This window comes from Oncorhynchus mykiss, chromosome 12 (assembly GCF_013265735.2).
Source record: "Oncorhynchus mykiss isolate Arlee chromosome 12, USDA_OmykA_1.1, whole genome shotgun sequence".
Classification (NCBI taxonomy): domain Eukaryota; kingdom Metazoa; phylum Chordata; class Actinopteri; order Salmoniformes; family Salmonidae; genus Oncorhynchus; species Oncorhynchus mykiss.
This window is the reverse complement of record NC_048576.1, coordinates 44,914,134-44,939,141: the sequence shown is the minus strand read 5'-3', so window position 1 is coordinate 44,939,141 and position 25,008 is coordinate 44,914,134. Positions and strand designations below refer to the sequence as shown.

Sequence of the window (25,008 nt, the reverse complement as noted above, 5' to 3'; positions counted from 1 at the left end):
GCTGTCTTGTAGTTGTCTTTCTTGGATGACAATGTCCATTCTAGTGTTCTATTGAATTCCGTGAGACTCACTACATGCACTGACATTTAATAGCTAGGGTGCTTGCTGTCTGTCTCTGCCTAGGCCAACTTGTCCTAGTGCTACATGACAAGGTAAATGTTGTGTAGAATGTAGAGATACACTCGCTCCAAACTGCCCCAGAGGCAGTTTTAGGGTTTGTTTATAGTTTGTAACAAGGCTAGAATCACAGAAGCTGTGTAGGAAAAGCTGAACTTGGAATGCGTTCTTCAAAGACAGCTAGACAGAGGTAGGATGTGCGTGCCTTCCCCTGGAACTAGTACAGGGGTGAAGTAAACACCTTCCAGTCCATGAGTAGTGATCCTACAGTTTGGTGTACAGCTTAAGCCACGCAGGGCATTAATTCACCTTTCTATGACATCTAGTGTGACCCAGAATTAACACAACAACTGGGCCTCTTATCCAGGTCTAATGTCCCATTTGCACCTTCTAAAGTTTCTATCTGGGTACTCTACATGTGGACTGGGAAAAGGATGCATCGCCCTACAGTATACATCCAGTCTATATCTCTCTTAGCTAATGTGACTGACCAGGGTTCGAAACCCGGGTATACTGCATGCCACAATACTGTTAGCACTGTGTGCTAAAGCCCTAGGCATTCGCTTGGGGTCCCGCCAACACAAGTCTTCAGGGTCTCAGGCAAGGTTATTTATCACGCGAGCATGGTTCACTGAACTGCATCTGGTACGCTAACTCAAACCTTTATTCTTTCATCCATGCAGCATTCGGGAACGCTAAGACTATTCGGAACGACAACTCCAGTCGCTTTGGGAAATACATCGACATTCACTTTAACAAGAGAGGGGCCATCGAGGGGGCCAAGATAGAACAGTACCTTCTGGAGAAGTCCAGAGTCTGCAGACAGGTATGGGTCCAGGGGGAGGGGATATATAGGGGCCAGAATATAACAGTACATAATGGAGACGTCTCAAGTTTGCAGACAGATTTCCATTTTCTTCAACTTTGTACCCAATGAACATGACCCTGCTGTTACTTTTCCCACAGGCTGCGGATGAGAGGAACTACCATATTTTCTACTGTATGCTGCGGGGCATGTCCCCAGAGCTGAAGAAAAAGCTTGGCCTGGGACTCGCCACTGACTACCCCTACCTCACCATGGTGAGTAGTGGGTGTGTGAGCGTGTGTGTGAGCGCGTGTGTGAGCGTGCGTGTGCTACAGTATGTGCGTGCACACATCGTTGTGTGTGTGTGTGTGTGTGTGTGTCAAATCAAGTTTTAATTGTCACATTCTTTAAAAAAAACAGGTGTAGATGAACAATGAAATGCTTACATACGGGCCCTTCCAAACAATGCAGAATAGGGAAAATGATAATATAAAAAAAGATATAGAAAAAAAATTGTAATATGAGGAAAAAATACACAATGAGCAATGATAGCTTGGCTATATACATGGGGTAACAGTACTGGGTCTATGTGCAGGGGGAAGAGGAAATTGAGGTAGATATGTACATATAGGTAGGGGTCATGTGACTAGGCAACAGGATAGATAATCATCAGTAGCAGCAGCGTATGTGATGAGTGTGGAAGTGTGCCAGTATGTGTGTGGCGAATGTGTGCCTGCGTGTATGTGCTGTGTGTGTGTGTTGGAGTGTCAGTGTAACTATGTGTGAATGTGTGGTTAGAGTCCAGCGTGTGCATGGAGTCAAAAAGAGCAAAAAGGGTCAATGTAGATAGTCCGGGTACCTATTTGGTTAACTGTCTTATTGCTTGAGGGACTTAGCGCTCAGGTACAGCTTGCCATGCAGTAGTAGAGAGAACAATCTATGACTTGGGTGGCTGGAGCCTTTGACAATGTTTAGGGCCTTCCTCTGACACCTCCTGGTACTGTATCGAGGTCCTGTGTGCATGTCTATAACTCCCAGTGTACATGTGTATACACTCTGTGTGTACGCAAGTTTGTGTGCATCTAGGGCTGTGGTGGTCATGACATTTTGTCAGCCGGTTATTGTCATGCAAACGACTGCTGGTCTCAAGGTAATTTACCCTAATTAACATAATCCTGTTTAGCATCTCCAGGCCTCCACAAATACAAGCTGCTGATGCAGTCCTTTGAAACATCTACATTTAAACACATCTGATAAATCCATTTAATATACACCATCACAACCAATCCATTATTTAAGGTCTAAAGAAACATATATTTATGTTATTTATTTAATGTATTATTTAATGTATTATTTTTATACATGCGGTAGGTTTTGTATTGTATAACTACACAATCATTATATTAATTCAGTTTTTTTCAGGCTTGGGCTCATACAGTATATAGGCCTATGCATATGTATAAGCCCTAATATTCATATGTGTGTTTTGAATTAATTATCGTTACCTTAGAAAGCGCTGTCCATTTCATTGTGTTAGGCTTTGAAACGACATCCACAACGACCATGTTTTCCACGCAGTTTCAACCTGCTGTTGAACTTCTTTTTCAAATTGGTCAATTACAGTGAGGTGATGCTAAGTGTTGGATGTGATTTTCGATTGCATTTGCATTGATATCAGAGTGGTTAGTGACAATTGAGCCCCGAGTACCAGGCCTTTAGCGACCTGATGGTCGTTAAGCGAGTTGGGCACCACCAAGCATGTCCAGAGTGCATACGAGGAGATTACCTGACTCAACGGTCGTGTGGAATTTTACTGGAGTCGTGACTGCTATTGTGGCAGTAAAATGGTCACCGCAACAGCCCTATGCTTATGTGTCTGTCCCTATCCAGGGGAACTGTACGAAGTGTGACAGCCGTGACGACCTGAAGGAGTACTCAAGCATCCTGTCGGCCATGAAGGTGCTGATGTTCACAGAGACAGAGAACTGGGAGATATCCAAACTACTGGCGGCCATCCTGCACATGGGCAAATTGCGTTACGAGGGTGAGCTGAGGCGGCCATTTTGTAAAGAGAGTGTTGTTGCACAATACAATGACTTTTAATTTGGCACAGGAGCTAGACAGAGAAGACCAACTGTAGGGGAAAAAAGGATTATGTTCATGCACTGTTTGCTGCTCCCACAAGCAGGACCCTAAAGTGTGACTAATTTGGTCGCATATGCAACAAAATATTTTGCTTGTTAGGCCAGGAGTTTTATTTTGGGGGCGTTGTGCAATTATGAAAACAATCAGGAGATCAACGATCATAGCAATGAATGAATGACAGATCTCTTGTATATTGTCATCACAAACCTGACGTTTTTAAAGAGACAGTGTACAATTTTAAATGTAATGCATCTCAATAGGAAAATTGTGTTTTTACACAATGTAAAAACCTAATATTCCACAAATTACTTTGTAATTTCAATGACAGGTATTCGTATCAACATTTTTACTTTTATAATAAGCTAATGTATTTATAGTGTTACATATTAGGTTCTAGAGCACAGCATGTGCTTCAAAAGTAGCAATAATTAATTTAGGCCCAAAATATGCTGTATCTCAATGAATTCCAAAAATCTCATTTTCTTGTGCTCATATATTTGATATGGTGATCCTAGCTTTTTATACTTGGGAGCGCCAGTGCCACCAATTACAAATGTTAATTTGGAGCCCTGCCCACAAGTGATTTAAAAAATATATACCTAAAAGTGTTATTGATGATTACTTGTGGGAGAAGCAAACAGTGAGGCGATATTACCGCTGAGTAACCAACACTGGCATGAACACACACTACATAGATCAGGGAAGGGCCTTTGATGTGGGTGGGAGCCACAAAAAATGTGAACTCAGTTGATCTGCGTACCTACGTGTGTACACCTCAACTTTTAGAGTTAATTTCGTTCCATTCTACACATTTTGCCATGGGGCAGAGAGGAACGTTTTCTGTTTTACAGCTAATTTCCTGCAATTCTACAGATTTTGCCATGTTGTGTAGAGAAAATGTTGAAATTGCACCTAGTGTATTTTACTATTCTAACTTGAAACAGTAAGTTGAGACCCCGACTAATTCTTGTTTTTTTAATGGATCTGAAGGCGTCCGGGGGCCGCCAGTTGCCAATCCCTGACATTGATAGTACAGTGTCTAGCTAGAGAAGTGATGCCAAAGAGTCATTGAAATGTTTGTGTTAGTTGTTAAGCCCTGTCTTGTTCTCACCTAGTGAATTTTGCGAGAGGTTTATTGAGGGGTAGTCTTCCTAAACTGGCACCTGACTACACGTTAGCTATTGAGTTAGAAGTTATAAATGCACTTGGCAAAATTTCTTGGCTAATTGACTTGCTTTCCCCCTTTCATCCTCCTTTATAACACATACACTCCAACAGCCCGTTGCTATGACAACCTGGATGCCTGCGTGGTAGTGCGATCTCCAGACCTGTCCACTGCCGCATCTCTGATGGAGGTGGGTAGTAGATTCTTACCTGTACATGATCTCTATGTTGGGCTTGTACTGTAGACTGTATGGTGTTTGTGTATTGTGTTGTTGTTGTACTCTACTACAGTATGTTGTTGTGTTGTTGTTGAGGTGGACATTAAGGACGTGATGTCATGTCTAACCACTCGTACCCTGATCACCCGGGGCGAAAATGTGTCCACCCCCCTCAGCATGGAACAGGGCCTGGATGTCAGGGACGCCTTCGTCAAGGTCAGGACCCTCACATACATACATACATACATACATGCGTGTGAACACGGACACCTTTTATTATCAAAGTGAGGACACACACACACACTCCTAAATCGGATTCCTCACAGAAGGTCCCTTCTGTCTAATGAAAACTGTTCCTCCGAGAGCATCTACGACACCCACTCATGGTGTAAATGAACGTTGTCCCTCCTGTCCCAGGGTATCTATGGGAGGCTGTTTGTGTGGATTGTGGACAAGATCAACGCGGCCATCTTCAGACCTCCGTCCTGTGAGAGTAAGATCATAAGGAGGTCCATTGGCCTGCTCGACATCTTTGGCTTCGAGAACTTCATTGTCAACAGGTGAGTCCTCTGACTGACCCAAGCTTTGGGGATGTTGTAGCCATTTGGTTCAAATTCAAAGGTCTAAAAGCTTTGTTTTCTGTTTAGGGGACGTTGTATGTGGAACATGAAATTACATAATTGTTATGATTTCCATTCTCTATTGGAAAATTGGATGACAATGGTATGTGCCCGACTAAAGTCAGACAATAGAGACAGCCTCTTTCGTTGATTTGTGCGGTTGACATGCTCACTGAAGGGCTTTATACTCTAACGGCTGTCTAGGGACTGGCTCTCGCTGCATTTCTTCCCTGTTGATTTGAGCAGCTGTCCATACATTTTGCCAGCGAGAATCACAGACATACACACAAATAACCACACACACACACACCTGGACAAATTTGACCATCAAAGTAAGGATAGCCACACCCCTAAATTGATTGGCTGTTGAGTAACCGACTATGTTTCTTCTTCCCTGAAGCTTTGAGCAGCTGTGCATAAACTTTGCCAATGAGAACCTGCAGCAGTTCTTTGTGAGGCATGTGTTCAAGCTGGAGCAGGAGGAGTACAACCTAGAGGACATCAACTGGCAGCACATCGAGTTCACTGACAACCAGGATGCCCTGGACATGATCGGCAATAAACCCATGAACATCATATCTCTCATAGACGAGGAGAGCAAGTTCCCCAAGGTACAGTACCAATTTGGCAATTTAACATTTTATGTAAATCAATATGCATATTTGTGTTTTGTGAGAGGGGATGGACAGTTGGAGGAACTGAATGTTTGTTATTTAGAACTCTGTACCGAGGGACCGTTTTTTTGTGACAAATTATCTAAGAGACATGCAGAGAGGATCCCCGTATTGCACACCAATACCATGGCGCAACAACTATGCCTTTGCCCCTGAGTGGGTTAAAAAAGTGCCATAGAATTGTTTTTGGTCCAAATTAGCACCCTAATCCTATGCCCCTTTATTATAATACTGTATATGCCATTTAGCAGCTGCTTTTACCCAAAGTAACTTAGTCATGCATGCATACAATTTATGTACTGGTGGTCCCGGGAATTGAACCCACTATCTCACCGTTGCAAGCGCCATGCTCTACCAACTAAGCTACAGCGGACCATATAGTGAATAGGGTATAATTTCAGACACAGCCTAAATGTTTTTTCTCTGTTTGTGTCTCACAGGGAACAGAGTCCACCATGCTGTATAAACTCAACTCCCAGCACAAACTCAACACCAACTACCACCCCCCTAAGAACACCTACGAGACCCAGTTTGGCATCCAGCACTTTGCTGGGGTGGTCCACTATGAGACTAGAGGTAGGCCTATTGTAAGGCATTGGCTTCACACTCAACCCAATTCATTGCAATCACATAATAAAGTCCCTGATGCTCCATGTAGTAGGACTTGGTTGGATTCTATAGGTAGGTTCATGGTCAGAAGACCAGGTATCGAACTCCAGCAAGTCTATTAGTTGTTCATATGCTCCATATCAAATCAACTCCTAGCCCCTACACCCTAGGCACTTGTGAAGATCAGAGAGGATATGCCATGTGTAAGCAATGTGGTAATGGCTCCACCTTGCCCTCTGATGACTTACATCTATCATATCTCCACAAGTGCATAGTGAAGGGGCCGGGGCTAGGGGTTTGTTTGGGATTGGACGTGGCTGACTCCTGTGTGTTTCAGGCTTCCTGGAGAAGAATCGTGACAGCCTCCACACTGACATTATCCAGCTGGTCCACTCCTCCAAGAACAAGTTCATCAAGCAGATCTTCCAGGCTGACGTCACCATGGTGAGAGATGACGTGTCTGGTGGTCACATAGTGAGGATGTTACGATGACACCTTGAATGTATTTTCCCTACTCACTCCACCAGGCTGTGTCCACTAAGCATAAGGACGAAAGGCTTAGAGTAGGTCACGATGGTGGAGTTCCAGAGAGGGTTTAGACTATATAAATACAATAACTAGAACGTGCCTCCCCATTCAAGTCAACAGGTCTGTAATGGGTGAACCGATAGCCATTTTAAAAGTGTACCCACTTATTTTTCTATGGTTATGACATCTTTTGTGACCTATAGTCCGAAGTTTTCTGTCTCCCAGTGATGATGTCACCAAGCGATCACTCTCAATTCGTACTTTTCTTTACTATTCCTACTACTATTTTGTCCCTTAGCATTAGGGGAGCGGTGGTGTTAGCCATGCCTATCTTCATCTCTTTCTCTCATTTTGGTTGTGTTCTCTCTCTTGTTCTGTCTGACCCCAGTTTCTGTGTGGCTATCTGCCTCCCACCACTCCTTCTCCGAAGGTAAACAACAGCCATTCCTTCTGTGGTAAAACAATTCTGTATATAAACCCTGGATTGCTGATGCTATGCATTGGCCATTGATAGGCTTTGAAGCAACCGGTTGGCCATATTGGCACTCCCAAGAAATAGCAGTCCTCCATTGGAACGGATGGAATTATATTGCATTTCAATGAAATGTTTCAAGAACAAAATAACATGTATTTAAATCTTTTTTCTGTTGTAGTGGGGACAGTAACATTAGTAGTCATCCTCAAAAAAAATATATATATATATTTTTAGCTCGCATATAATTTAAAAATATGCATTAAAGTGTCTGTAACAGAATAAGTGCCAAAACCGAATGTAGACATTAATAAATGCATTTACAGTGGGGAGAACAAGTATTTGATACACTGCCGATTTGACAGGTTTTCCTACTTACAAAGCATGTAGAGGTCTGTAATTTGTATCATAGGTACACTTCCAAATATTAAGTTCTGCTTTTCTGATTAATTTGCAATACAATGCAAATTAATTACTTAAAAATCATACAATGTGATTTTCTGGATTTTTGTTTTAGATTCTGTCTCTCACAGTTGAAGTGTACCTATGATAAAACATTACAGACCTCTACATGCTTTGTAAGTAGGGAAACCTTTAAAATCGGCAGTGTATCAAATACTTGTTCTCCCCACTGTATATTGCTTCCAAAAACTTTTTTTTGCTATGGAAGAGGAGTACCAAGATGGCTACGCACCCTGTCAGTCATCCAGGGTTTATTCACATCCCTGGGTAAACCCAGATCTCACTGCTACCAACACACCTTGTGTATCTTGTGTTTCTCCCAAAACTCCTCTCTATCCATCCATCCATCCTCTGGAACTCAAACCTGTTTCTGTCCCTCTTTCTTTTCAGTCTTCACCCCAGTGGTACTAATATTAAAACAGTGATTCTCAAATATGTTTTTTTTAATCTGACCACGTCATTTGTCACTGCGACCTTGCAGGAACTGGCTACAACCCAGCAGGGGGTCCGAACCCACTATTTGAGAAATACTGTGATTTAGAGTTGTGTTTAGAGTTTACACCAGGGGTCTTCAACCTTTTCTTGCCCAGTGACCCCCGTCCCAGTTAAACCCGGCAACCCAGGGACCCCCATCATATGTTATCAAAAAACGAAATGTGCATGTCTTGTCTTATCAGATAATGGCAATGAGATCAAGCCGTCCTTCATGAACTGACCCCTGTAAAATGGTATAGAATCAGCTTGGACCTTCTTTTTAAAAATATTTTCAGTGGTATTGTTAACAAACACACCCCCATTAAGAAAATGAGAATTAAAAAACAGGTTCAGTCCCTGGTTCGACCGTGATCTGGCAGAGTTACTCCACCTCAAGAATCCCATTTTGCGAAAAGCTCGGCGCATGCATACTCAGACTGACTGGCTCTCGTTCAGGCAAAATGAGAAATGAGTGCACTCAAGCTATCCGGAAGTCGATGTCCGTCCAACATTTCCTCATCTCCCACCCCTTCTAATGCGACTAGTCCCGATGCTCCTCCCTCTTTTTCACTTCTCCCTTCAGGCAGTCACTGAGTCAGAGGTGCTAAAGGAGCTCCTTAAATTTGACCCCAAAAACATCTGGGTCAGATGGTTTAGATCATTTCTTCTTTAAGGTTGCAGCCCCTATCATTGTCAAGCCTATCTCTGACCTTTTCAACCTGTCTCTCCTATCTGGGGAGGTTCCTATTGCTTGGAGGGCAGCCACTGTGGATTCTTTATATAAAGGGGAAGATCAAGGTGATCTTAACTGTTATAGGCACATTTTTATTTTGCCCTGTTTATCAAAAGTGTTGGAAAAACAAATAAATGATCAACTGACTGGCTTTCTTGATGTCTATAGTATTCTCTCTCTCTGGTATGAAATCTGGTTTCCGCTCAGTTTATGGATGTGTCACTGCAACCTTAAAGGTCCTAAATGATGTCACCATTGCCCTTGATTCTAAGCAATGTTGTGCTGCTATTCTTATTGACTTGACCAAAGCTTTTGATACGGTAGACCATTCCATTCTTGTGGGCCGGCAAAGGAGTATTGGTGTCTCTGAGGGGTCTCTGGCCTGGTTTGCTAACTACCTATCTCAAAGAGTGCAGTGTATAAAGTCAGAACATCTGCTGTCTTAGCCACTGCCTGTAACCAAGGGATTACCCTAGGCCACACGCGCTTCTCAATTTACATCAACAACATAGCTCAGGCAGTAGAAATCTCTCTCATCCATTTATATACAGATGATAGTCTTATAGTCAAGTGGGCTCCTCCCTATATTTTCTGTTAAATGCTCTCTTAGTGTCCAACAAGCTTTCTCTGCCCTTAACCTTGTTCTGAACACCTCCAAAACAAAGGTCATGTGGTTTGGTAAGAAAAATGCCCTCTGAGGGTTTAGAGCTTGAGGTAGTCAGCTCATACAAGTACTTGGGAGTATGGCTAGAGGGTGTACTGTCCTTCTTTCAAAACATATCAAAGCTGCAGGCTAAGGTTAAATCTAGACTTGGTTTCCTATATCGTAATCACTCCTCTTTCACCCCAGCTGCCAAACTAACCCTGATTCAGATGACCATCCTACCCATGCTAGATTACGGAGACATCATTTATAGATTGGTAGGTAAGGGTGCTCTAGAGCGGCTAGATGTTCTTTACCATTCGGCCATCAGATTTGCCACCAATGCTCCTTATAGGACACATCACTGCACTCTATACTCGTCTGTAAACTGGTCATCTTTGTATACCCATCGCAATACCCACTGGTTGATTTATAAAACCCTCTTAGGTCTCATTCCCCCTATCTGAGATACCTACTGCAGCCCTTATCCTCCACATACAACACCCGTTCTGCCTGTCACATTCTGTTAAAGGTCCCCAAAGCACACACATCTCTTCAGTCAAAGACTCAATGATGGACACTCTTACTGACAGTTGTGGCAGCTTCGCGTGATGTATTGTTGTCTCTACCTTCTTGCCTTTTCTTTGCCCAATAATGTTTGTACCATGTTTTGTGCTGCTACCATGTTGTTGTCATGTGGTGTTGCTACCATGCCTTGTTGTCATGTGTTGCTGCTATTCTATGTTGTCATCTTAGGTGTCTCTTTATGCAGTGTTGTGGTGTCTCTCTTGTCGTGATGTGTGTTTTGTCCTATATTTTACATTTTTAAGTCCCTTTCCCCGCAGGAGTCCTTTTGCCTTTTGGTAGGCCGTCATTGTGAATGATAATTTGTTCTTAACTGACTTGCCTGGTTAAATAAAAGTTCAAAAATAAAATCAAAGGTTAGCATGTTTTGGAAAAAATGTATGTCCAAGTCAAAAAAGCTTACCAGCAGCCAGTGGCCCTTGCCGCACTGGTAGCCAATTTGCGTGTGCTGTTGTTCAATTGTCATTGTCATTCAATTTGTGGTATACATATTGATTCTTGAAGAATATGATACATGGCAATGTAATAATTTTAGAGTGGTTGAATTTTCCCAGCCCCATCCCTCAGATTAGCAAACAAAGTGTCAGGGTCAGGTTGTTAAAATTACAAATACATTGCTCTGTGTGTGTGTGTGTGTGTGTTGCCAGGGTATGGAGACCAGGAAGCGATCCCCTACTCTGAGTAGCCAGTTCAAGCTTTCTCTGGAGCTGCTGATGAGAACCCTCAATGTATGTCAGCCTTTCTTTGTCCGCTGCATCAAACCCAACGAGCTCAAGAAACCCATGGTGAGTTCAACCTGACAAACACACTAGTATAAAAGAGTGTGGGTGGGGGTGTATTTGCCTGTGTGTGCGTGCGATTGTGTGTGTGATTGCGTGCGTGCCTGTGTGTGTGTCACGATGTTCGTTTACCATTCCCTTACAGCTGTTCTCTTTAACTCTGTCTGTGTGTCTGTCCATCTAGCTGTTTGACAGGGAGCTGTGTGTGCGTCAGCTGAGGTACTCTGGGATGATGGAGACCATTCGTATCAGACGCGCCGGTTACCCCATCAGATACACCTTCGGAGAGTTCGTAGACCGCTACCGTGTCCTCATGCCCGGAGTCAAACCTGCCAACAGACAGGTTAGCAGAGCTGGGCCCTGTCCATTAGGCACCAAACAATAAAAAAAAACTGAATGAAACAAGGGCCTCCTGGACTTTTCCAATAAGAAACGCTTGTTTTCTGTTCCAAAACGTTTTAGAACATCTGTTTTCTGTCCTAATGAACACAACCCTGCTGTCACTTTCGATTATATTACTATGTTCTGTTACTCTACTTCAGGATGGCTATTAGTTCATTTAGGTGTCATTCATTCCCTGGTGTTTTCTCATAGGATGACCTGAGAGGGACGTGTCAGAAGATAGTGGAGGCTGTTCTTGGACGAGATGACGACTGGGAGATTGGGAAGACCAAGATCTTTCTTAAGGTGACTAGATTTCATTGATTGCAAATCGACATATCATATTTTCACCTACATTGTTACACATATTACGATAAAATAAACCGTGCACTCTCTCTCTCTCTTTTGCTCCCTCCTCCCACCGCTCTCCCTCTCCGTCTCAGGACCACCATGACATGCAGCTGGAGATAGACAGGGACAAGGCCATCACTGACAAGGCCATCCTCATCCAAAAGGCTGTACGAGGAATGAAGGCGAGGTGAGGAAGGAGGGAGTAGAGGGGAGGGTGAGGCTGGAAGGGACAGAGAAAGAGGGAGAGGAAAGAGGAGGGGCACGAGGGAGGGTGAGAAGGGAGGGAAAGGGGACATGTGGTGTTGGTGGGGTGGGGATTCCTTGAAGGATCCTCTTTAAGTTACGATCTTTATTTCGTTAATCCATATTGTACTTAGGGACAACGTTTAACTTGTTCCTCATAGATCGAATTCAGATACTACCGTTGAATTGTCTGGACATTTCAATTCACAAATGTTGTGGTTGAGAGCTTCAGTATTATATAATATGTTTCCATATGCACCTCTCCCCACCCCTCCCTCCCTCCCTCTCCCTGTGTATTTTCCAGGACTAACTTCCTGAGGGTGAGGAGGTCAGTGACACTCATTCAGAAGATGTGGCGCGGCTATCGGTGCAGGAAGGACTACAGTGTGGTGAGTTCTTCTATATCCATGATTACTGACATTTCACAACCGTCCATTTCCTGGATGGTTCACTTGGACATATCCCTGGGCAGGAATGACATTTAGTCCCTTAATGAACACACCTTAAAAGACCGTCCCACAGTTATTGAATTATGGGTTGTAGTTATGTTGCTATAACGTTATAGTTGTGTTATATTGGTGTAGTTCTTTTGTTAGAATGTTATATTGGTGTTTGAGAGTTTTGTTGGTGTCTCCTCTCCAGATGAGGGTCGGCTTCCTGCGCCTACAAGCCCTCTATAGATCAAGAAAACTCTTTGTTGCCTACCAATTGGCCAGGACTTGCATCACTCAAATACAGGCCCGTTGCCGTGGTTTCATGGTGAGGCAGTCTTTTTGGAGGCAGCTGCATGCGGTGATCACCATCCAGGCATACGCCCGGGGCATGATCGCAAGGAGGGTTACCCAGAGACTCAGGGCAGAGGTAAGATGCTACACTACTCATAGGCATATGCATACACACAGAGATAGACACTAAGCAAGGCAACAGGGCTAAAGTAAGGCAATTTAAATCTGATCAAATCAAACTTTATTTGTCACACGTGCTGAATACAACAAGTGTAGACCTTACTGTGAAATGCTTACTTACAAGCCCTTATCCAACAGTGCAGTTCAAGAAGAGTTAAGAAAATATTACCAAATAAACTAAAGTAAAAAATAATAAAAATTAACAAAATAACATAACTATAACGAGGCTATAAACAGGGGGTACCGGTACAGAGTCAGTGTGCGGGGATACAGGTTAGTTGAAGTCATTTGTACATGTAGGTAGGGGTGAGTGACTGCACAGATAAACAGTAAGTAGCAGCAGTGTACAAAACAAATGGGGGGGTGTCAATATAAATAGTCCGTTGGCCATTTTATTAATTGTTCAGCAGTCTTATGGCTTGGGGGTAGAAGCAGTTAAGGAGCCTTTTGGTCCTAGACTTGGCACCCCGGTGCCGCTTGCTGTGCGGTAGCAGAGAAAACAGTCTATGACTTGAGTGACTGGAGTCTCTGACAATTTTATGGGCTTTCCGCCTATAAAGGTACTATATATAGGTACTGGATGGCAGGAAGCTTGGCCCACGTGATGTACTGGGCCGTACACACTACCCTCTGCAGGACCTTACGGTCAGATGCTGAGCAGTTGCCATACCAGGCGGTGATGCAACAGGTCAGGATGCTCTCGATGGTGCAGCTGTATAACATTTTGAAGGTCTGGGGACCCATGCCAAATGTTTTCAGTCTCCTGAGGGGTTTTGTCGTGCCCTCTTCACGAGTGTCTTGGTTTGTTTGGACCATGATGGTTTGCTGGTGATGTAGACACCAAGGAACTTGAAACTCTCGACCCGCTGCTCTCGGCCCACTCTTTCCTGTAGTCCACGATCAGCTCCTTTGTCTTGCTCACATTGAGGGAGAGGTTGTTGTCCTGGCACCAGACTGCCAGTTCTCTGACATCCTCTCTTTAGGCTGTCTCATCGTTGTCGGTGATCAGACCAACCACTGTTGTGTCGTCAGCAAACTTAATGATGGTGTTGGAGTCGTGTTTGGCCACGCAGTCGTGGGTGAACAGGGAGTACAGGAAGGGACTAAGTACAAACCCATGAGGGGCCCCAGTGTTGAAGATCAGCGTGGCAGACGTGTTGTTGCCTACCCTTAACACCTGGGGGCGACCCGTCAGGAAGTTCAGGATCCAGTTGCGGAGGGAGGTGTTTAGTCCCAGGGTCCTTTGCTTAGTGATGCACTTCGTGGGCACTATGGTGTTGAACGCTGAGCTGTAGTCAATGAACAACATTCTCACATAGGTGTTCCTTTTTTCCAGATGGGAAAGGGCATTGTGGAGTGCGATTGAGATTGCGTCATCTGTGGATCTTTTGGGGCGGTATGCAATCCGTCTGGCCCTGCAGCTTTAAGAATGTTGACCTGTTTAAAGGTCTTGCTCACATCGGCTACCGAGAGCGTTACCACACAGTCACCCAGAACAGCTGGTGCTCTCGTGCATGCTTCGGTGTTGCTTGCCTCGAAGCGAGCGTAAAAGGCATTTCGCTCGTCTGGTAGGCTCACGTCACTGGGCAGCTCGCGTCTGGGTTTCCCTTTGTAGTCCGTAATAGTTTTCAAGCCCTGCCCCATCCGACGGGCGTCAGAGCCGGTGTAGTAGGATTCAATCTTAATCCTGTATTGATGCTTTGCTTGTTTGATGGTTCGTCTGAGGGCATAGCGGGATTTCTTCTAAGCATCCGGATTAGTGTCCCGCTCCTTGAAAGCGACAGTTCTAGCCTTTAGCTCGATGTGGATGTTGCATGTAATCCATGGCTTCTGGTTTGGATATGTACATACAGTCACTGGGGAGGCGACATCGTCGATGCCCTTATTGATGAAGCTGATGACTATTCTCCTCAATGCCATTGGATGAATCCCGGAACATATTCCAGTTTGTGCTAGCAAAACAGTTCTGTAGCGTAGCATCCGTGTCATCTGACCACTTCCGTATTGAGCGAGTCTCTGGTACTTCCTGCTTTAGTTTTTGATTGTAAGCAGGAATCAGGAGAATATAATTATGGTCAGATTTGCCAAATGGAGGTCGGAGGAGAGCTTTGTATACATCTCTGTGTGTGGAGTGAAGGTGGTCTAGAGTTTTTTTCCCCTCTGGTTGCACATGTGACATGCTGGTAAAAATTTGGTAAAACTTATTTAAGTTTGCCTGCATTAAAGTCCCCGGCCACTAGGAGCGCCACTTCTGGATAAGCCTTTTCTTGTTTGCTTATGGCCTTATATAGTTGGTTGAGTGTGGCGTTAGTGCCAGCATCGGTTTGTGGTGGTAAATAGACGGCTACGGATAATATAGATGATAATTCTCTAGGTAGATAGGGTGGTCTACAGCTTATCATAAGGTACTCTCCCTCAGGTGAGCAATACCTTGTCTTACCAGCTTCTAGTAACATTGAAGAACATTTATGAGAATTTGTAAGTGATTAAACAACTCTCTCCCCCATTTCTTAGAACCGGCGGCGCCAAAAGGCAGAAGGCCAGCGTCTGGTCGAGGAGGAGCGCCTGAGGAACCAGATGACGGTGCGACGGGCGAGGGCCGAGGCCGAGAGGAGTCACAAGGAGCGCCTGGCCGAGCTGACCCGTCAGGAGGAGGAGAGGGAGAAGGAGGCACGGGAGGAGACACGACGAAAGAAGGAGATGGTGGAACAGGTTCCTGAAGCACCTAATGGTTTACTTAGGGGCAAATCTTAACTTCCACTTTAGTCAAATTTTCACTTAGTCATGAATTGATGTTAAGTCACAAATTTGACTTAAATGTAAGTTATGATTTGTTCCATAAAGAGGTTATGTGGAGGTTTTGAAAGATTTCAACCAGAAGTAGAGCTCACAAGCTAAAATAGCCTATTAATTTATTTGGGACTGGGGTGCAGTATTGAGTAGTTTGGATAATTAGATGCCTAGAGTAAACTGCCTGCTACTCAGGCTCAAAAGCTAGAATATGCATTTAATTAGTATATTTGGATAGAGGATACTCTGAAGTTTCTAAAATTGTTTGAAGGATGTCTGTGAGTATAACAGAACTCATATGGCAGGCAAAAACCAGAGAAAAAATCCAACCAGGAAGTGGGAAATCTGAGGTTTGTAGTTTTCAAGTCATTGCATATGGGGTCTTATTGCACTTCCTAAGGCTTCCACTAAATGTCAACAGTCTTTAGAACCTTGTTTGAGGCTTCTACTGTGAAGGGGGGAAGAATGAGAGCTGTTTCAACCAGGTGTCTGGCAGAGTGCCATGAGCTCTGTCAGCTAACCTGTGAGAGTTAGCTGCGTTCCATTACATTTCTAAAGACAAAGGAATTGTCTGGTTGAAACATTGAAGATTTATGATAAAAACATCCTAAAGATTGATTATATACATCGTTTGAAATGTTTCTACGAACTGTAAAATAACTTTTTGGACTTTTCGTCTGAACTTCCGCCTGGATTTGCCCGCACCTCGTGAGTTTGGATTTGTGAACTAAATGCGCCAACAAAAAGGAGGTATTTGGACATAAATGATGGACTTTATCGAACAAAATAAACATTTATTGTGGAACTGGGATTCCTGGGAGTGCATTCTGATGAAGATCATCAAAGGTAAGTGAATATTTATAATACTATTTCTGACTTTTGTGACACCTCTCCTTCTTTGGAAAATGGCTGTCTGTTTTTCTGTGGCTAGGTGCTGACCTAACATAATCTCAATGTATGCTTTTGCCATAAAGCCTTTTTGAAATCTGACACAGCGGTTGCATTAAGGAGAAGTTTATCTACATTTCCATGCATAATTTGGACATAAATTATGGACTTTATCGAACAAAACAAACATTTATTGTGGAATTGGGATTCCTGTGAGTGCATTCTGATAAAGATCATCAAAGGTAAGTGAATATTTATAATGCTATTTCTGACTTCTGTTGACTCCACAACACTGCGGGTACCTGTATGGCTTGTTTTTGTTGCGGTTGCATTAAGGAGAAGTTTATCTAAATTTCCATGTAAAACACTTGTACCTTTTATCAATGTTTATTATGAGTATTTCTGTAATTTGATGTGGCTCTCTACACTTTCACCAGATGTTTGTTTGAGACAATGCATTTCTGAACATAAAACATCAATTTTAAGCAGGGATGTTTTGGAGCTGTTGCTGGGCAACACAGACTTTCAACTCCCTCCAAAGATTTTCTATGGGATTGAGATCTGGAGACTGGCTAGGCCACTCCAGGACCTTGAAATGCTTCTTACGAAGCCACTCCTTCGTTGCCCGGGCGGTGTGTTTGGGATCATTGTCATGCTGAAAGACCCAGCCACGTTTCATCTTCAATGCCCTTGCTGATGGAAGGAGGTTTTCACTCAAAATCTCACGATACATGGCCCCATTCATTCTTTCCTTTACACGGATCAGTCGTCCTGTTCCCTTTGCAGAAAAACAGCCCCAAAGCATGATGTTTCCTCCCCCTTGCTTCACAGTAGGTATGGTGTTCTTTGGATGCAACTCAGCATTCTTTGTCCTCCAAACACGATGAGATGAGTTTTTACCAAAAAGTTCTATTTTGGTTTCATCTGACCATATGACATTCTCCCAATCTTCTTCTGGATCATCCAAATGCTCTCTAGCAAACTTCAGACAGGCCTGGACATGTACTGGCTTAAGCAGGGGGACACGTCTGGCACTGCAGGATTTGAGTCCCTGGCGGCGTAGTGTGTTACTGATGGTAGGCTTTGTTACTTTGGTCGCAGCTCTCTGCAGGTCATTCACTAGGTCCCCCCGTGTGGTTCTGGGATTTTTGCTCACCGTTCTTGTGATCATTTTGACCCCACGGGGTGAGATCTTGCGTGGAGCCCCAGATCGAGGGAGATTATCAGTGGTCTTGTATGTCTTCCATTTCCTAATAATTGCTCCCACAGTTGATTTCTTCAAACCAAGCTGCTTACCTATTGCAGATTCAGTCTTCCCAGCCTGGTGCAGGTCTACAATTTTGTTTCTGGTGTCCTTTGACAGCTCTTTGGTCTTGGCCATAGTGGAGTTTGGAGTGTGAATGTTTGAGGTTGTGGACAGGTGTATTTTATACTGATAACAAGTTCAAACAGGTGCCATTAATACAGGTAACAAGTGGAGGACAGAGGAGCCTCTTAAAGAATAAGTTACAGGTCTGTGAGAGCCAGAAATCTTGCTTGCTTGTAGGTGACCAAATACTTATTTTACACCATAATTTGCAAATAAATTCATAAAAAATCCTACAATGTGATTTTCTGGATCTCATTTCGTCTGTCATAGTTGAAGTGTACCTATGATGAAAATTACAGGCCTCTCTCATCTTTTTAAGTGGGAGAACATGCACAATTGGTGGCTGACTAAATACTTTTTTGCCCCACTGTATATGTTTGATGTTGTCCTGTTTGTACTCTGTGCCTATAACTCAACCTCAACCCAACAGGTGGAGCGGGAGAGGGAGCAGCCGGTGGACCACTCAGACATGGTGGACCAGATGTTTGGCTTCCTGGGGAACACAGGGGCACTGCCCAACCTGGAGGGACAGGGGCCGGCCGGCTTCGAGGTGAGATGGGGCGTTAGGGGTGGTGGTGGGGAGTAGGGCAGTAGATACTGTCTGTGTAGCTACAGTGGAGTATGTGCAAGGGGTAGGGGTTTAGATGTAGGATGTGTGTGTCTGTGTGCCTTGATGTATATGTCTGTCTGTGTGCGTGGGTGGGTTGGGGGATGCACCTGCCTGTATCCCTGCCTCCATGTGTGCCTCACTGGCTCACTGGCACACACACCCGCAGCCTCCGCAAGGACCCCCCTCCCCCAAACAGCTCTCATCAGGGTCAACTACACCCTTATTCATGTCCTCATTACATGTAGTGCCACAAGACCTCTGTTCTGCTACATATGTTTAAACAATGGAAGTATTTCTAGAAAAAAATCTAGAAAAAAATGCTGGAGCTCTTAATAGTGCTATAAACCAAAACAAAAATAAGTTTTGAGATTTGTACTACAGATTGGTTCAAATTAAACAGCAAAGGCCTTTAAACACTTGTTGGAGAATAATTGTAAAAATGAAATGCATTATGGTGTCTGGCAGAGTTGACATAAATCCAGTTAGTTGCACTTTACGATTTAAAAAAAGTATAATTAGGAGGCTGATACTTTGGTCTATCAAAATATATATTTAAAATGTTGTCCATATTTTTGTGGAAAATGTTAAGATTGTCTCATCTTTCCAGAATTACTGAGCTCTAAAACAGCAACATTTTCTCTCCACCTCACGGCACAATATGTAAAATAACATTCCCTCCAGCTATAAAATGTACATTTCTCTCCCCCATGGCAAAACAAGATCCCTTTCTCAGACCTCAAAAAACGGTATCAGTGTAAAACTGCACTATGCCACTGGTGTGCCTGTGTGTGTGTGTGCGCACATGTGCCTCTTTGCATGCCTGCGACCCTCCTTCTGTGCATGTCTCTGTGTCTCTGGGTCTGTTTACATGGGTGTGTTGTAGGACCTGGAAGTGGCTCTGCGGGCCGAGGAGGAGGAGGACTTAGACGAAGCTCTCCCTCTGCCTGACGACGAGGAAGAGGACCTGTCGGAGTACAAGTTCTCCAAGTTCGCCACCATGTACTTCCAGGGCACCACCACACACAAATACGTGCGGCGACCGCTCAAGCAGCCTCTGCTCTTCCATGAGGATGAGGGTGACCAGCTGGTGAGTTGACCTCTGACTTTTGACCTTTTACCAATCGTGTGTGTGTTCGCCATTGTGGTCCTACAGCTTTGCAAATGAGCCCTGAGTCATGAGTGTCTAACTGAATATTACCTTAACCCCACTAAGGCTACCCCCCACACACACAATCAATTTCAGATCATTTGGGCACGAAATTAAGAACATGCTAATACCTAACTGAACTTTTGTGTGTGGAGGAGGGGGGGCAAACATACTAAAGTTAACATTTGGTGACTGCAGCCAGTTAAACCAAACCAAAGATGGCTGTCTGTCCAAATACTGCTTACTGGGTCAGGAAACCAATACAGACAGTGCCTTACAAAATTATTCAGACCTCTTGTTCCCCAATGCTGGAAGGAGGGCCCGAGTGGAAAAAGTTTGGGAACCCCTGTATTAAACTACCAATACACATCAAAGATGAATTGAGCTGCAGGACAGGAATGAAACTGCTCAGGGATGGCCATTGGTGATTTAAAAATGGCTACAGAGTTCAATGGCTGTAATGGGAGAAAACTGAGGACGGATCAACAACATTGTAGTGTCTCCACAATAATGACCTAACGGAGTGAAAACAAAAAAACAAATATACAGAATACAAATATTTGAAAACATGCATTTTGTATGCAACAAGGCACTAACTGCTTCCTTATTTTCAAGCATGGTGGTGTCTGCATCATGGTATGGGTATGCTTGACATCAGCAGATACTGGGTTGTCAGGATGAAAAGAAACGGGATGGAGCTAAGCACAGGCAAAAAATCCTAGAGGAAAATCTGCTTCAGTCGGCTTTACACCAGAGACTGGGAGAGGAATTCACCTTTCAGCATGACAATAACCTACAACACAAGGCCAAACTTACACTGGAGTTGCTTAACAAGAAGACAGTGAATGTTCCTGAGGGGCCAATTTACACCTTTTACTTAAATCTGCTTGAATATCTATGGCAAGTCTTGAAAATTGCTATCCATGATCAAAAATCTATCCATGATCACCAACATCTGACAGAGCTTGAAGAATTTTGAAAATAATAATGGGCAAATATTGCACAATGCAGGTGTGCAAAGTTCTTGTAGACTTACCCAAGAAGACTCAACAGCTGTAATCGATGCCAAAGTTGTTACTAGTATGTATTGACTCAGGGAGCAAAATACTGTACTTATGCAATGACTATATTTTAGTTATTTAATTTGTGCTAATCTTTTTATATATATGTGTGTATGTGTATAATATATATATGTATGTATGTGTGTAATATATTTGGTCACCTACAAACAAGCAAGATAGGTTTTTAGATTTTTTTGCAAATATATACAAAAATAAAAAATGAGTATAAGTATTCAGACCCTTTACTCAGTACTTTGTTAAAGCATCTTTGGCAGCGATTACAGCCTCAAGTCTTCTTGGGTATGAAGCTGCAAGCCTGGCACACTTGCTTTTGGAGAATTTCTCCCATTCTTCTCAACAGATCCTTTCTGTCAGGTTGGATGGGGAGCGTAGCTGCACAGTTATTTTCAGGTCTCTTTACAGATGTTCGATAAGGTTCAAGTCCGAGCTCTGGCTGGGCCACTCAAGGACAATAGGAGACTTGTCCAGATGCCACTCCTGCATTGTCTTGGGTTTGTGCTTAGGGTCATTGTTTTGTTGGAAGGTAATCCTTCCCTCCAGTCTGTGATCTTGAGCGCTTTGGGGCAGGTTTTCATCAAGGATCTCTCTGTACTTTGCTCCGTTCATCTTTCCCTCGATCCTGACTAGTCTCCCAGTCCCTGCAGCTGAAAAACATCCCCACAGCATAATGCTGCCACTACCATCGCTTCAAATATGGAGGCCACTGTGTTCTTGGGGACCTTCGAAGTTGCAGAAATGTTTTGGTACCCTTCCCAAGATCTGAGGCTAGACGCAATCCTGTCTCTGAGCTCTACGGACAATTCATTCGACCTCATGGCTTGTTTTTTTCTCTGACATACACTGTCAACTGTGGGACCTTGTATAGACAGATGTGTGCCTTTCCAAATCACGTCCAATCAATTGAATTTACCACAGGTGGACTCCAATCAATTTGTAGAAACATCTCAAGGATGATCAATGGAAACAGGATGCACCTGAACTAAAATGCTAGTTTCATAGCAAAGTGTCTGAATACTTATGTAAATAAATAAAAAATATTTCTGTTTAAAAAATATCAACATTTATCAAAAATGTCAGAAACTGTTTTCTCTTTGTTATTATAGGGTATTGTGTGTAGAGTGATGAGCAAAAACATTAATTTAATCAATTTTAGAATAAGGCAGTAACGTAACAAAATGTGTAAAAAGGGAAGGGGTCTAAATACTTTCCGAATGCACTATAATTGAGCAATTTGGCCAAACAATCTCTTGAAAACCAATCCCATTCCCCCTATCCCCCAGGCAGCCCTGGCGGTGTGGATCACAGTACTAAGGTTCATGGGGGACCTGCCTGAACCGAAGTACCACACCGCCATCAGTGACGGCTCAGAGAAGATCCCCGTCATGACCAAGATCTACGAGACGCTGAGCAAGAGGACATACAAGAGAGAGCTGCAGGAGCTCCAGACTGTGGAGGGAGAGTTGAGGGTGAGCTCCGAAGTGAAACCTCCCCTAGGTACAGATTCAGGATCAGCTTCCCCTCTCCTAAACATAGTTGAGACAGGGGATAGAATGTGGGTGGGAAGAGTGGGGGAGGGGTAAAGGGAAGATAAATGAGTGAGAAGAGGAGAGAGAGTGGGGTGGGGTGGGTAGAGAAGGGATGAAAGGGAGGACGTGAGAGAATGTGGGGTTGAGGAGTCGGGGGAGATGTGCAAAAAGGTGTTTGATTATTTTTTTGCCCAAATTTGAATGTTGTGAAAAGTCTGTGCAACTTCCAGCGCACGTTTACTGTGAACACTAAGGTTGTACTCACTTTAAGTTACAGTTTTAACAGTGGTCAAGTAGACTACTGTGGCTATTTGATCATACTGCAGGCCTACCAGAGTGGCCTTCCATCAGAAACAATGGAGAAAATGCAGCCCATTAAATTTGAACATGGAAATAGCTGTTCTATCATTCAGCCTACAGTAGCATCCAAAGTGTGATTTTCAATATAGGCCTACATTCCATGAGGCCTGTATTGAACACAGGGCGTGACATTAACCTGTTTATCCACTTGTCCTTCAGACAAGGAGGTAACTGAAAATGTTGTTCAAATCATATGTTATTTGTCACATGCGCCGAATACAGGTGTAGATCTCACCATGAAATGCTTACTTACAAGTCCTTAACCAACAATGCAGTTCAAGAAATAGAGTTGAGAAAATATTTCTTAAATAAACTAAAGTAAAAAATAAGATAAAAAGTAACACAATAAAATAACAATAACGAGGCTATATATGGGGGGTACCGGTACCGAGTCAATGTGCGGGGGTACAGGTTAGTCGAGATAATTTGTACATATAGGTAGGGGTAGAATGATTAGCAGTCTTAGAAGTGGTGGTAGAAGCTGTTAAGAAGCCTTTTGGGACCTAGACTTGGCACTCCGGTACCGCTTGCTGTGCAGTAGCAGAGAGAACAGTATATGACTTGGGTGACTGCAATCTTTTAACATGTTTTGAGCTTTCCTCTGATACCGCCTAGTATGTAGCTCCTGGATGGCAAGAAGCTTGGCCCAAGTGATGTACTGGGCCATACGCACTACCCTCTGTAGCGCCTTACGGTCGGATGCCGAGCAGTTGCCATACCAGGCGGTGATGCAACAGGTCAGGATGCTCTCAATGGTTCCATTGTAGAACTTTTTGAGGATATGGGGACCCATGTCAAATCTTTTCAATCTGCTGAGGGGGAAACGGTGTTGTCGTGCCCTCTTCACGACTGTGTTGGTGTGTTTGGACCATGATAGTTTGTTGGTGATGTGGACACCAAGGAACTTTAAACTCTCGACCCGCTCCGCTGTTGGGTTATTTGATCCAAGAAACCACTTTGCAAAATAAAATGCATTATTATTCCCATACCATTATTACAGAGAATCAGACAAATTATGCTACTCTCTGCCTATTGGCTACTTAGCTGATTCAAGTCTGTCTCAAAATACAACACTGCCACCTTTAAGAATAAATAAATATCTATACCTGACTTGCTTTTCAAAGATGTCTAGAAATGTACACGTTTTGTGCTCTTGTAGGAAGCAATCACTCCCCTATTTCTGACTACAAATGATCTATAACTGGGCTAATAACTCACTAACTAACAAAGTATATGAACAAAATGTGCATATTGGCCTACTGCAGCTCTGATTGTTTATGCCGCACTGGTCTGTATAGAGTACGTGCTGAGTAGTGCGTGTCAATACAATAGAATCCTACTCCGATGCTTTCTGCCTACAACAAATCTCTTGCCTACAGTAGTTTGTTTTGTTTCTGTATGTTGCATTGAAAGTGGTTAATATTGCGTTGATTCGATCACAATTGCCACAGTAGAGGGAAAAGTTGATAGTCTTAACAGGGAAAACTCTAGAACAGTGGTCACAAACCTTTTGAGTCAAAAAAACTTTGAGTCAAAGTGCAAGACGAGATCTACCACTCAGATTTTTTTTATAACATGACTTAAAAAACATACGCCAAATGCAGCATTAACCAATTAAAAACAGTACTGTAGCAATGATGTTTGTAAAGTAGGCTATAGGCCCAAATCATTATTACCGCATATTGGTTTTGCTTGAATTGCCCTGCCAATAAATTGTTGTTCAGGATAAAAAAAAATATATATTTCCAAATTTGAGGTAGGCTATATGATCACACAGGTAATAGATCAGTTGTTGTATTACTTGTGAACAGTGGCACCTGTCATATTTTTAAGTGGGAGAACTTGCACAATTGGTGGCTGACTAAATACTTTTTTTGCCCCACTGTATGTATCCACCACTTTTCAGTTTTTAGAAAGTTTTTCACTTCACCAATTTGGACTATTTTGTGTATGTCCACTACATAAAATCCAAATAAAAATCAATTTAAATTACAGGTTGCAATGCAATGAAATAGGAAAAATGCCAAGGGGGCACTGTATATGTCATATTTCAGTATTTTATTTTTATACATTTGCAAATATTTCTAAAAACCTGTTTTTGCTTTGTCATTATGGAGTATTGTGTGTAGATTGATGAGGGGGGTAAAAACAACTAAACCCATTTTTAGAATGAGGCTGTAACATAACAAAATGTGGAAAAAGTCAAGGGGTCTGATACTTTCCGAATGCACTGTAATAGCAGAACACTGCTTGTACAATATTATGTGATGGATGGTTTATTCTATATCACACTGTTACACTCTGTTTGGAATATCTACAGAAGTTCAG

General features: G+C 43.2%; 1 protein-coding gene across 1 annotated transcript in view; it reads left to right on the top strand.

Annotated features, from left to right (window-relative positions):
* LOC110537668 (unconventional myosin-VIIa) overlaps positions 1 to 25,008 on the top strand; it is an 81,809-nt gene that overhangs the window by 26,460 nt on the left and 30,341 nt on the right. Inside the window, exons 7-25 of the mRNA XM_036937636.1 lie at positions 801 to 943; positions 1,084 to 1,197; positions 2,813 to 2,966; positions 4,346 to 4,422; positions 4,546 to 4,665; positions 4,867 to 5,009; positions 5,470 to 5,680; positions 6,184 to 6,319; positions 6,690 to 6,796; positions 10,897 to 11,034; positions 11,213 to 11,371; positions 11,623 to 11,715; positions 11,853 to 11,947; positions 12,308 to 12,392; positions 12,646 to 12,864; positions 15,423 to 15,620; positions 18,386 to 18,505; positions 19,449 to 19,652; positions 22,075 to 22,242. Of these exons, the coding sequence (XP_036793531.1) occupies positions 801 to 943; positions 1,084 to 1,197; positions 2,813 to 2,966; positions 4,346 to 4,422; positions 4,546 to 4,665; positions 4,867 to 5,009; positions 5,470 to 5,680; positions 6,184 to 6,319; positions 6,690 to 6,796; positions 10,897 to 11,034; positions 11,213 to 11,371; positions 11,623 to 11,715; positions 11,853 to 11,947; positions 12,308 to 12,392; positions 12,646 to 12,864; positions 15,423 to 15,620; positions 18,386 to 18,505; positions 19,449 to 19,652; positions 22,075 to 22,242 (2,684 nt within the window). The remainder of the gene's footprint in view (positions 1 to 800; positions 944 to 1,083; positions 1,198 to 2,812; positions 2,967 to 4,345; positions 4,423 to 4,545; positions 4,666 to 4,866; positions 5,010 to 5,469; positions 5,681 to 6,183; positions 6,320 to 6,689; positions 6,797 to 10,896; positions 11,035 to 11,212; positions 11,372 to 11,622; positions 11,716 to 11,852; positions 11,948 to 12,307; positions 12,393 to 12,645; positions 12,865 to 15,422; positions 15,621 to 18,385; positions 18,506 to 19,448; positions 19,653 to 22,074; positions 22,243 to 25,008) is intronic.